An 11,125-nucleotide genomic window follows, 5' to 3' on the forward strand; every position below is an offset into this window, starting at 1 on the left:
AATTGAACACGTAAAATAACTGAAATGAAAAAGCTTTACTGATATGCTAGTTAGTGACAGGAAATGCTAGCTTACTAAATGCTTACTGGTGGGAAGCACTAATGCAATTTGGTCACAATGTTATGGTTAATGCTTCAAATACTCATTGAATGAAGCAATTCATTTAATACTCATAGCGTTTTGGTCCTCAACCTAGGATCAATCTCAACTGTTTACCATGATGGTAACCCCCAAAACTACTACATAACAGAATTTCTTCTAAAGCTCAATACAACAAAACTTTACACATTAACAAGTCTTCCCTTTTATTTAGTTAAAAAAACACACTAAATATAACATTGACCCACCATGTCAAGTCCCATGCAAAGCATTCTGGGAACTAGAAAGGAACTCTGAAAATATTCAGTGTCAGTTAGCTAAACAAAAAATATTCATGTTGCCCAATGCAAATTGATTAATTTAGGCTGACAACACAACCTTTTTTAGTTGAATCAACATGATTTTTTGAGTAATATGAATATGGGAGGGTTGAGTAAAATTGACAATATAGTGAAAGTTCTTTATTAATTTGTTTTATTTGTATTTTATTTATTTTTGTTGTTGCATGAATGACAGATAGAGAGATAGTTCTCCCCAACTTATGGAGTTGCTAGTTTGAGTCAAATTGTACAAGGAGTACAAGGATTTAGTTGTTCAGTGAATATATTTATAATTATGATCTGCTAAGTTGAATATCTGTCATTTAATTTTTTTTTGGGAGTTTTGATGTTTACACCACAGAATGAAAACCTGCTGTGCAATCATTGTATCCTAAATAATTCTTATAACGGCCTATGCTTAATTTTGTGTAACTTAAGAGATAAATAATTGCACATTTATTATGTTGTCTGTCCATCAAATCCCTGGACACACCATCGTAAAATAAAATGATATATAGGCTATATTAAGTTCATAGATCACAGTTAGCACAATAGATCAAATATATACAATTTCTTAAGCAATGTCAATTTTGAGGTAATACATTTGAAAAGTAAATTAAGATTTTTCATGGCAGCTTTGTTTTTTATAGACTGATGCTTAAATTACTGTTCCTCACATTTCAATTATGTACAAAAACAAACTCTTAATACGTCTGAATAGAAACATTTAAATGGGATTTTACCAAATAAATGTGTTGGCTAAATTATCTTCACAGGTCAAATATATTACATTTAAATTTTTTGTCTTACAAATTTAGCTACTCTATTTTAATTTATTGTACAATTCACACTTAACTAAATGTAACCTAATTTAAAAGAGTTGAACTTGCTTTTATGTTGGTTATTTTTCTTTAATACTTTAATAATAGATTGGTAGGCTGCAAAGAATGTAAACAATGCAAACTGACAACGTAAAAAATGACACACACACATTTTCATTTTGATGGGTGATATATATTTCTCCTTGTTTACAAATAACATCTATCATTGCTTCAACTATTACATTAGCCAAATATTTTTCATAGAGCTGAAATAAATATATTGCACTTAAAAAAAGTCATCAAAACAAAATATTGTTAGATGTCTCCTCAAGAAGAGGTTACATTTGAATTGGAAATACACACAAATGAAAGAAAAAAAGAAAGGAAAAACATTTGCTAATAAATTGTAACTACCAGTACAGTCAGTTGATAACAAATCAAAGGCTTGAAACAGTTGGCACAAGATGTGTTTCATGGATTCCATGTTTTGAATTTAAATGTGACCAGACTTCACAGACCATAGATTAAGGAATGCAAATTCCTTATCTGCTTTGTCTTATTGGCTCATTATGACATCACATTTCAAATGCACATTGAATGTGAACACACAGATCAGAACCTTGAAAAGCACTTTTTAAAATAAGGTCAGTTTTGGAATAATAACTTGAGAGCGCCTGCATGATTATTACACAAGTGTGCAATGTTGTCATTTTTAATGGGTTTTATTGTGAAAATTCACAAATATTATTGTCTCTTAATTTCTACAAATGACTTCCACACACGCGCACAAACTCGCCGTCCAGTTCCTACATCTGGCTATTATGGCTAGCACTGTTTCTCTGTGATTTGGTTACAGGATGTTGATGAATTGTCATCAATGTGACTGTACAAATGGGACCACTTCAGCAACAAATCACCCTGGGGAAAATGCAAGCCTATTAGTTAAAAGTAAGCCCATTATTTACAGGTGTGGACTTCATCCTGGCTGGCTGTCGACAAGCAGCCTTGGGCGGCTATAGATCAGTTATCTAGTGCTGGAAAGAGATGAGCATTCGCTGTTTCAATAAACTGTTAAAAATCACATTCAAATTTGACACATAAGCAATATGTGTCAACCTTTAGCCATATACATATAGGATGGACAGTGAATAAGCATTAACATAAATTCTTGTTAGTGACTATCTGTTGATGGGTCATATTAAGAAGAAATTACATTTGCCATCATGTACATTGCAGTTTGCCGTCTCCACACAGTCCAATTTTTTTTTGAATAACTTTCTTGTTGTAATGTTTAGCAAGTGTAACAGAATAGCAACAACTAAATTGTTGATTGTGCAATCAAACTAAACAAAACAGATAAAATGTCCTGATTCAAACTTGCAAAAGAGAAGTATACTTATCTGAATATAAAGATAAAACCTATGATGGCCTGACCAAATTTTCCATTGATAAAGGTTTCCATCCAGTATCGCAATGTCCTGACAACACAGCGCCTTCTACTGTCAACAATTTGGATGAGAAGACCGAGTGGTTGGCTGCTCTGCTGATATCATATCATTAAAGAGGTGATGGATCGTGGAGAATGAGAAACAGCAGTTGTCCAGTGTTCGCCCTTGTTATGTTCAGCATGTTACAGTCAGTAAGGTCCTCCCTTGTTTGGCTCTGGCTGGGTTTTCCTTTTTTTGAAAGTATATAGGAGTGATAAGGGAGTTAGATGAATCATTAAAGGTAGCATAAACATGTCTGCAGATGAAGACAGATCTTTCCATTTCTGAGTCTTATCAATGCTAAAAACTCATGCTTGAGGTTCTGGTATACCCAAATCCGTGTCCATTGGGCCTTTTTTTCTTCTTCCCTGAAGTACATCTGCAAGAAACAGAGTGTCCGGGTCTTTAGGTAATGTCGTGGCAGTCAATTTTTATTTACATGTTGCGAACTGGGCTTCTTCCTCATAAATATTGATAATGAGGAGATGTTCATGTAACCAAGTGTTTACGTATGTGTATGGGTGCTGTATGTCTTCACATGCCAGCGATTGGGAAATCTTATCAGGCTGACCTATTCTAAAGTGGTAGGAATCATACGAACGGGGTCATGACTGTGGAAGAATGGCGCAGTCCCTGGATGGCAGCGTATGGCCCTTGCTGGAAATAGTGGTGGTAGCGTGGCATGTGGAAAGAGGGGAAGGTAGGCCCATTGCCCTGCATGGAGCCAGCCAGGGCAGAGGGGGTGAGAGGCATGCCCAGTCGACTGTAAGGGGGTAAAGAGCCCTGGATGGGGTGAGGAAGAGGACTGGCCAATGAAGCTGTGCTGGTTCCAATGGCTGACAGGGACTGAGGGTGCTGAAAGCCGGAAAAACCAGATGTGGCAGTGACCCAAGAACTAAAGGAGAGGTTGTCTGATGCAGTGAAAGCAGAACCTACAGAGAGACAAATTGGACACAATCCATATTTTATTTACGTTTTTTTTTTTCATACAACAAAATAACTTATGACATATTCAGCTGAGCTATACGAGAGTTTTCTTACCCCTGCTGTGTGCCGAGTGACCATCTTCACCCAAGGTCTCCTCTTCACCAGTGTAAGTCCGAATGGGCGACCGAGCGTAAGAGTGCTTGTGGATCAAGCTCTCAACACTTTCCCTACAGCAAAAGTAAAAAAAAACAAAATGGCCCAAAATATATCTCTTTACTCACAACTACTTAATAAAAATACTTAAAATTGGATAACTAGCCCAAAGAGATTACAATTTGAATAACTGAAAATCAACCAAATGCAAACCAAACCATTTTTCCAATGTAATTGACAGTCCTCCAATATTTCCAACACATAACAGATTTTAGCACCTGGGTGCTTCTCACAAACCCTGTCAAGAAAAGTCCAGGTCATATTTTACTCCAAAATAACAATACCATAATTGCGGTAATGAGAATTGGGGGTTTAATTGTGGTTAAGTGTCCTAAAACATGAAAATGAGCTTAAGTGTCACAATGCAAGCAACAACAACAACAACATAATGGTCCTTAAATATGGCTTTATATTTTATGAAAAAATATTGTATATTTACTTATGATTTAGAGTTAAATATGACCAGGACATTTCAGGTGTCTTGATTTATCATTTTAAAGTAATAGTTCTGCAACATGAGGCAGCTTGGCTTGTTATTTGAAACAAACAAACAAGCCATAGGTCCACCCAATCTAGCCTAAACAACAAGTGCATAAAAATATGTTAACACACAACACGCACGTAGAGAGAAGTGTGTCTGCTTGCTTTGCAGTAACTGCATTAGCTCCTGTTAGATTAGACTCCTCAGACAGGCTGAGATGGTCTGCATCACAAGAGCCATGCGTCCACATTAGCCTCCCAATTAGGTTAGGAAAGTGCAATATCTGTCAGCAGCGCAATACAAATATGTGTGTTTTTATCTGCGATGCGCTCCTGAAAAGAGGGGCCTCGCAGCCCTACAACTTGGGTGGCTGTTTTCAATCAGTCACCGGGCCCAATTGAATTACACTGTGTTTTAGTGCAGTGCCCGACTCCAGACTAATGCGATTTCTGCAGCTCCCTGAAGATCAATTGATCAGATCTAATTCACAGCCCTTCCAAAGAGAAAGAGAGAGACAGAGAAAGAGAAAGAGAGAGAGAGCAGGATGCATTTTTTGGTCTTGTATTTTTGGCCGTCATTGACTTTCAGTTGTTCTTTTCTTTGGTCTCATACGGAACGTACTCGCAATGTTTATTTGAATGCTAATTTGAGAGTGCATTTCTAAAATCTGTCATTTCCAGCATTTACAGCCTTATCAAACTATTTTTGAGGCATTTGGTTGTTGTTAGGTCAAGTGACTCATTTGGACAATGTTTCTTGCACGTGACCAAATTAATATTGACTTAAATGTACGCACTATTTAAAGATCAAAGAAAAACTTAATGATATATTTATAAATACAAAAAAATTAATAAGTATTTTCATTTTAAAACAGTCCTCATTTTTTACTCTGCCTTATTTTCTCTCTTTTTCCATTTAACCAACCCACCTTCCCACACACAGCTAATTCTAATGAGAATTTATCTAATGAAAAGTCACTTATGCACTTGTTAATGAGAGCCGCTGACTGTTTCCCACAACACACATTTCACTCCCCTGCGCAGCTGCCCCCTCGCACGGCAATCACTCATTTTACTGAACATAGGACTTAAATCAACACAAATCTATAGCAACAGAATTCCTCATACCTCTCAATATCAGTAAGTCTCGAGGAGTCCCTGAAGCCTTTGGCAAAAGGGTTGCTGTCAATCTTCAGTTTGGTTATCTGTAGCAAAAATGAGAAAAGTCTAAATTAGCAACGTCATGAGCTTTAAATTAAACATAAGGCTGGCTGGGATAGTGCTTAACAGTACAAATCATTGCCCAAGACACACTTATCTATTTATTTTCTAAGTACTAGCAGTAGTAGTAATAATTTTCCAAGTATTATTATACAAGTATAATTAAGTGTTTATACCTAATAATATCATTAGTAAACTGGTTTAGTTGTATTATACAATACTAAGAAGTAATGTTGTTTTACTCACCAGCTGGTTCTGGTAAGCTGTGACTGCAGTAAAAACTGTCTCAGTGAAGACAAATGTACGAAACTCCTCAGACTTCAGATTAAGAAGCGAGGCTGTGTGATCTTTTTTCTTGATGATATGAACTCGAGGCTGGTACTTGTGCATAGAGTTCAGGATGATCTGTTGAACAAAATGTTCAGAAATATGAGAAAATGTATTGGCATTTATTGTCTGGAGCATAAAGAGAAATATATGTAAGCTGCATTAACCTTCTACACATTGCTAAACAGATAGCAGTAATCAGTAATGCTTAATAGCAGAAGAGTTTTCTATGAATAAAAATGCCAAGTACAATGCCATCTTATGTTAAAGAATAGATTATTTTTGTTAGGCCTAATTCTGCATTTTTTTTAAAGGTAAGGCAGACTGCAAATTAGAGTTCAGAGAGAGCAGCTGTAATGTGTGGAATTAATCTTACATATCGTGTTTGTGTGATCGAATTTTTTTTTTTTTTTTTACTGTAGGGGCCTATGAAAAAACATTTCAGACCTCCACGCTATGCTTGTATTTTGACTATCGCTAAACATCCGCTTTATGATTTGTAATACGGGAATAATTTCCTTCAGTTAATTTTCCTCTAAATAATTTTAAATAAACGAATAGAATAAAAAGAAAAAGAAAAAGAAAACAATAATGTTTTTTTTTAAACATAATCAGACTTTTTATTTTTTTAAACAAACTACACCTCTTAAAATGTTATTTTTCAATAATAATCGTAAAACGTGGTGCAATAAGGCTAGCCGACATTTGTTGTGATTAAATTGAATAAAACATAAAGCGTTTAAATAAACGCTAATGACACATAGCAAATATTCTTTAGGACTTACGTGTCCGTGCTGGTCCAGTTCGTTATTTGTAAGCTTTACTTTTTCGAAAGAAACCATTTGTTTTAATAGTTGCTCTCCCGTAAAAGGCGAATCTGGATGTACGTACAACCTGCAAAACGAAAAACAAACAAAGAAAAAATAAGTTAATACCGATTAGTCCATTTATTCATGTTGCAGATCGTAACAGGTCATTTATTCGATCATTTTAAAACATTTTACTTAAGTCCATATTTACATCCTTGATCGAATTTCAATTTATAAAAAAAGTGCTGAATCTTGCTCTAAATGTCTAAATCAACAGAAACGATTTGAGGGTAAAAATTCTATAAATCGCAAGGCAATAGAATGTTGCTGTATTGCTTATGAGTAACCTATTGGGTGGAATATATAATTATTATTTTTTTACTTTCCGAATTACACTTTCAGTGAATATCATCTTAAAACGGGCTGTAACATCTTAAACATCTTAAAACGGGCTGTTTTCAATATTAATATCAATATATATATTAGTATATATAGGCCTATATTATTATTTTTGTTTTGTTTTGTTTTTTGTTTGTTTCCCATTTATCAGTTGCAGCGGAGCATTACATTTAAACGATGACATAATAACTATCATTATAAACAGAATATGCATATAGGCTATAATTCGAAAGTCTTCTTACCTTGCAGGTAAAGGTGGATCTGCCTTTCCTGCAACAAGCCACGATGATCTGTGGTAGGCGTATCGATATCTTTTATTGTCCACTGGAACAATGTCCATTAGTACAATATATTTGGCGTCCGGATCCACTCCGGAAAATGATACACGAATCGTCGGAAACATTCGTCTGTTAAAAGAATATAATGTGGACAGGCAGTCACGGTTTAGTTTAGTGTACTTACATTTAATATGATTATTAAGAATTGTCTTTTACATTTTCAATTTCATGTTTAGTCCTATAGAAATGCAAAATGAATGAAAATAAAATAATAACAATAATAATAATAATAATAATAATAATAATAATAATAATAATAATAATGCAACACCTGTTAAAATAAAGTTATGCTTTCACACGATTTTTGCGCAGTTGAATTTAATAAACAAACTATGCATAAACTATAATGACCTAAGAAATCTGGAAACTGAAATAAAATCATATTAGCACTTTTTTACCTTCCAGATTTTGTGATAATCATTTCTGTGCCGAGATCGTGAAACTTGTCCCACAGTTCTTTAGTCTCGAGGCAGCATGAGATCTTGGCCATCTCCTCGCTGGGCACGCCGGGGGTCGTGGGAATGAGCGGCTCGGTACATAACGGAGGCGCGCTGCTGCTGCTGCTGCTGCTGCTGATGTTGAAGTCGCCGTGGGTTTCAGAAGGCAGGTCGCCGAGGTTTTGATTGCATGACGACTTTTCAACGAATTGTTCTAGGATTAAAATGATATAATATATATTAAATATAAGTTTGCATGTACACAAATGTATTGCATTTGGGGATTTATTTTGGGTTACTAAAGTCTAACATGCAGATGTTCTGTTCCTTTAAAACACTAAATGTATGTACAAGAATAGCATAATAGGCCTACTGTTTACATAACATTAACTACATCGTATAGCGAGAGTAGCCTTATTATATACAAAGATAATACCAATAATACCAATAGCATAATTGCCATTCTGCACATAGGTACAACATCAAACAAATAATAACTGCATACAACAACTAACTAGATGCAGCAATTTATTTGATTATTTACAAATTGCTTGGTCAGAAATATTTTCAATTTCAATTTGGTATGTCTAATAATGCATAGGCCTAATAAACAGTATCGAAGTGTCAAAAAGAATCCAGAATAAAAAGTATTAAGTCCTAAGTCTTACAGTAACTGATGAATTTGTTCTTTTTTTATTTCTGGACTGTAAAGTGTCTAAAAAACATTTTACGGTATAGGCACATAAACTGTGTTATCTGTTGATTCACTGAAGTAAAGCAATTCATTTAGATGTCTTCGCCTGGAAAGTGTATAATAGCTTTAGAAAACACAGAGAACCCAGAGAGATACAAGAGGCACAAGACTGCATTTTCTTATTATCTCATGGTGCATTTTATTTCCAGTTTACTGAATGAATTACTCTTCATAAACAGTACGAATATGGTTCTACTACCAGAAGAGGCGAAATAGAAAAAATACAAAATCTGCAACTCCGTGAGAATCTTTGCCATCATTTAAATACTCATTCTGATGATAGCCTATACATATTTTTCTTTCTATCAAAACATTGTTGCCAACGCAGTCAGTGGTGCTCGTGTCAATGCGCAACACCAGAGGCTCGCCCTCAGAAGCTCAAAACTTTCGTTTTTGTGGCCAAACATCTGCACTTACCCAACGGCTTGATGGTGTTTTCCTCCGATTCCTTGTCCTTCGATTTTCCACTTGACATGAGAGCAGCTATTGAGAAAGCGTTCGCCCTGGAAGAGAGCTGCGGTTTTGGGGAAGTGGTGTACTCCATGATACCAGTGCTCAGAACAGCTCTCAACACCAGAAATGTCCAGAATTAACCTTTAAATTGCGCAAGAATACTTCAGTAAGCACAACAAGGATTGTAGGCTACAGGCTGTTGTGTTTGTTACTTCCAAAACGGTTGGGGCATTGTGGGTCTCGTGCTCCAGTCACCATTGAGTACTCTTGCACAGGCAAGGTTGTCATTGTATGTGTTGGACACTTGCAGTCCCCTTAATTTCAGGAACTCCCTCGCCGTGCTCAGCTACGACCAATCGCTGTGTTTCTTCTACTTCATTGGCTCTTTTACACCCTCCATCGTCTTCAGTGAGCTTATTTGCAAACCCTACTATGGTAGATGATGTGCTCATTAATGTAATTCAGGTCACGTGCCGTACGCCTTCATGATTTGGTGTGACGCTGGTAGGCGGGCGCAGGAGAGTAGCGAATTTACGAATCTAAATATAATAAAGGCGTGGCTTGTGAATATTAATTAGCTTACAAACTACTAGTCACACTATTTAACGTCATTTAATATGATTAATATTCATGAGTTAAACCTTAGCCATAGATTCGGGATTGCATTTACGGGGCGCTGCGATTCCAACGAAAATATCCCATGGGCAGCCCTGACAGAGCTGTCAAAATGCGAAATAAACGTAATTACAGTTTTACACATCATATCTGTCTACACAAAAAGGTTATATATAATTCCATCATTCCACCAAATCTTCAGTGTTCACTAATTAAAATTAACATGCAAGCAAGAAGAAAAATAAAAACAAAACCAAGGCAAAACAAAACAGATAAGAACGGCAAAAAAAAAAAAAAAAAAAAAAAAAACAGCCTATTAGCATAACAATAATATTTATATAATAGCCTAATAATAATAATAATAATAACAGCTAGCCAATTAATTTTATTTATATAATTTTTAGTAGCCTATTATTGTTATTTTCACAAAACCAATAACATTCTCATCTGATTAGTTACAGTTACGGGATAGCCGGTTTCCTTCGTTATCCTTTTGAACTTTTGATAAGAACAAATCCTGTCTAGACGCCATCTCAAGTCACCGCTCTCAGATGCCAGATTTAAGACACAGGCCCTTTGTCAAGTGCTCATGCCGATCAAGCTTGATGAAATAATTCCTGCAGCTTTAAACGAAGTGTTCACAGCTCTTTACATATTTGTCAATACACGAAATGGTAAGACACCCCAGGCAGTGATAGCGTGGTGAGGCAATGCGAGGGATATTTTGCAGAAATTCTTGCATGCTCCTTATTTGAGAGTCAAGTGAATTTTTTTTCGTCACTGGAATGGCAAAAGCTTTACAAATAGACACACACACACACACACACACACACACACACATATATATATATATATATAGGCTATATATATATGTATAGCCTATATATATGAATATAGAATGAATATCCGTTCAATAAAAATCTTTCTTTAGCTCTACCATCCACTGTACACTTGCACTTGTAGCGCGTGCTCGTGCCGCATGAGAAAGTCTGTAGGCCTATATAAATATATCTCAAAAGCGCTGACTCGTGTGTTTTTCCCGCTTGAGATATCACCTCTCATCCTCAATGTCACTCTCTCTGGAGAGACGCAAGAGCCCCAGATCTACAGCGTTTAAACCCATTAAGGCGACACTCAAATGCAAATCCAATGCTGCAGATATATTATAAGGGACCTTGGCTGAGGAAAAATTAGATTACCGTGCAATTGCCAGCGGATAATGTGCTAAAAGCCTTCCCACTTAGCGTAACTCCTTACTGAATATTATTCACACTTTCGGGCCGATGTGTCAGTCGGCCAAAGGCGCATATTAAAGCCACAGCAAAGCCCCGAAACGTGCCCGTCAGTATTTCAGACTGGCAAAAAACATTGCCACACTGCATACTGAGTTGGCGGGACTTTAAAGAAGACGCGTTCAATTCAACA

At 36.0% G+C, this 11,125-nt stretch overlaps 1 protein-coding gene across 4 annotated transcripts; it reads right to left on the reverse strand.

The window, feature by feature from the left end:
* Window positions 1-1,427: 1,427 nt before the first annotated feature.
* Window positions 1,428-9,363, reverse strand: LOC127657934 (T-box transcription factor TBX20-like). 4 transcript variants are annotated; one of them, XM_052146947.1, is made up of 9 exons: window positions 9,050-9,363; window positions 7,840-8,092; window positions 7,346-7,510; window positions 6,681-6,789; window positions 5,815-5,973; window positions 5,476-5,552; window positions 3,769-3,884; window positions 3,299-3,659; window positions 1,428-3,106 (listed from the first exon to the last, which is right to left on the reverse strand). In XM_052146947.1, the coding sequence occupies exons 1-8, from the start codon at window positions 9,174-9,176 to the stop codon at window positions 3,319-3,321; spliced, it is 1,347 nt and encodes a 448-aa protein (XP_052002907.1). In that variant the 5' UTR covers window positions 9,177-9,363; the 3' UTR covers window positions 1,428-3,106; window positions 3,299-3,318. The 4 variants fall into 4 exon arrangements, with proteins under 4 accessions (XP_052002907.1, XP_052002908.1, XP_052002906.1 ...); XM_052146948.1 differs by having other exon boundaries at window positions 1,428-3,659; window positions 3,769-3,881; XM_052146946.1 differs by having other exon boundaries at window positions 1,428-3,659.
* Between the last annotated feature and the right edge of the window lie 1,762 nt (window positions 9,364-11,125).

The sequence above is a fragment of the Xyrauchen texanus genome, chromosome 17, assembly GCF_025860055.1.
Source record: "Xyrauchen texanus isolate HMW12.3.18 chromosome 17, RBS_HiC_50CHRs, whole genome shotgun sequence".
NCBI lineage: Eukaryota > Metazoa > Chordata > Actinopteri > Cypriniformes > Catostomidae > Xyrauchen > Xyrauchen texanus.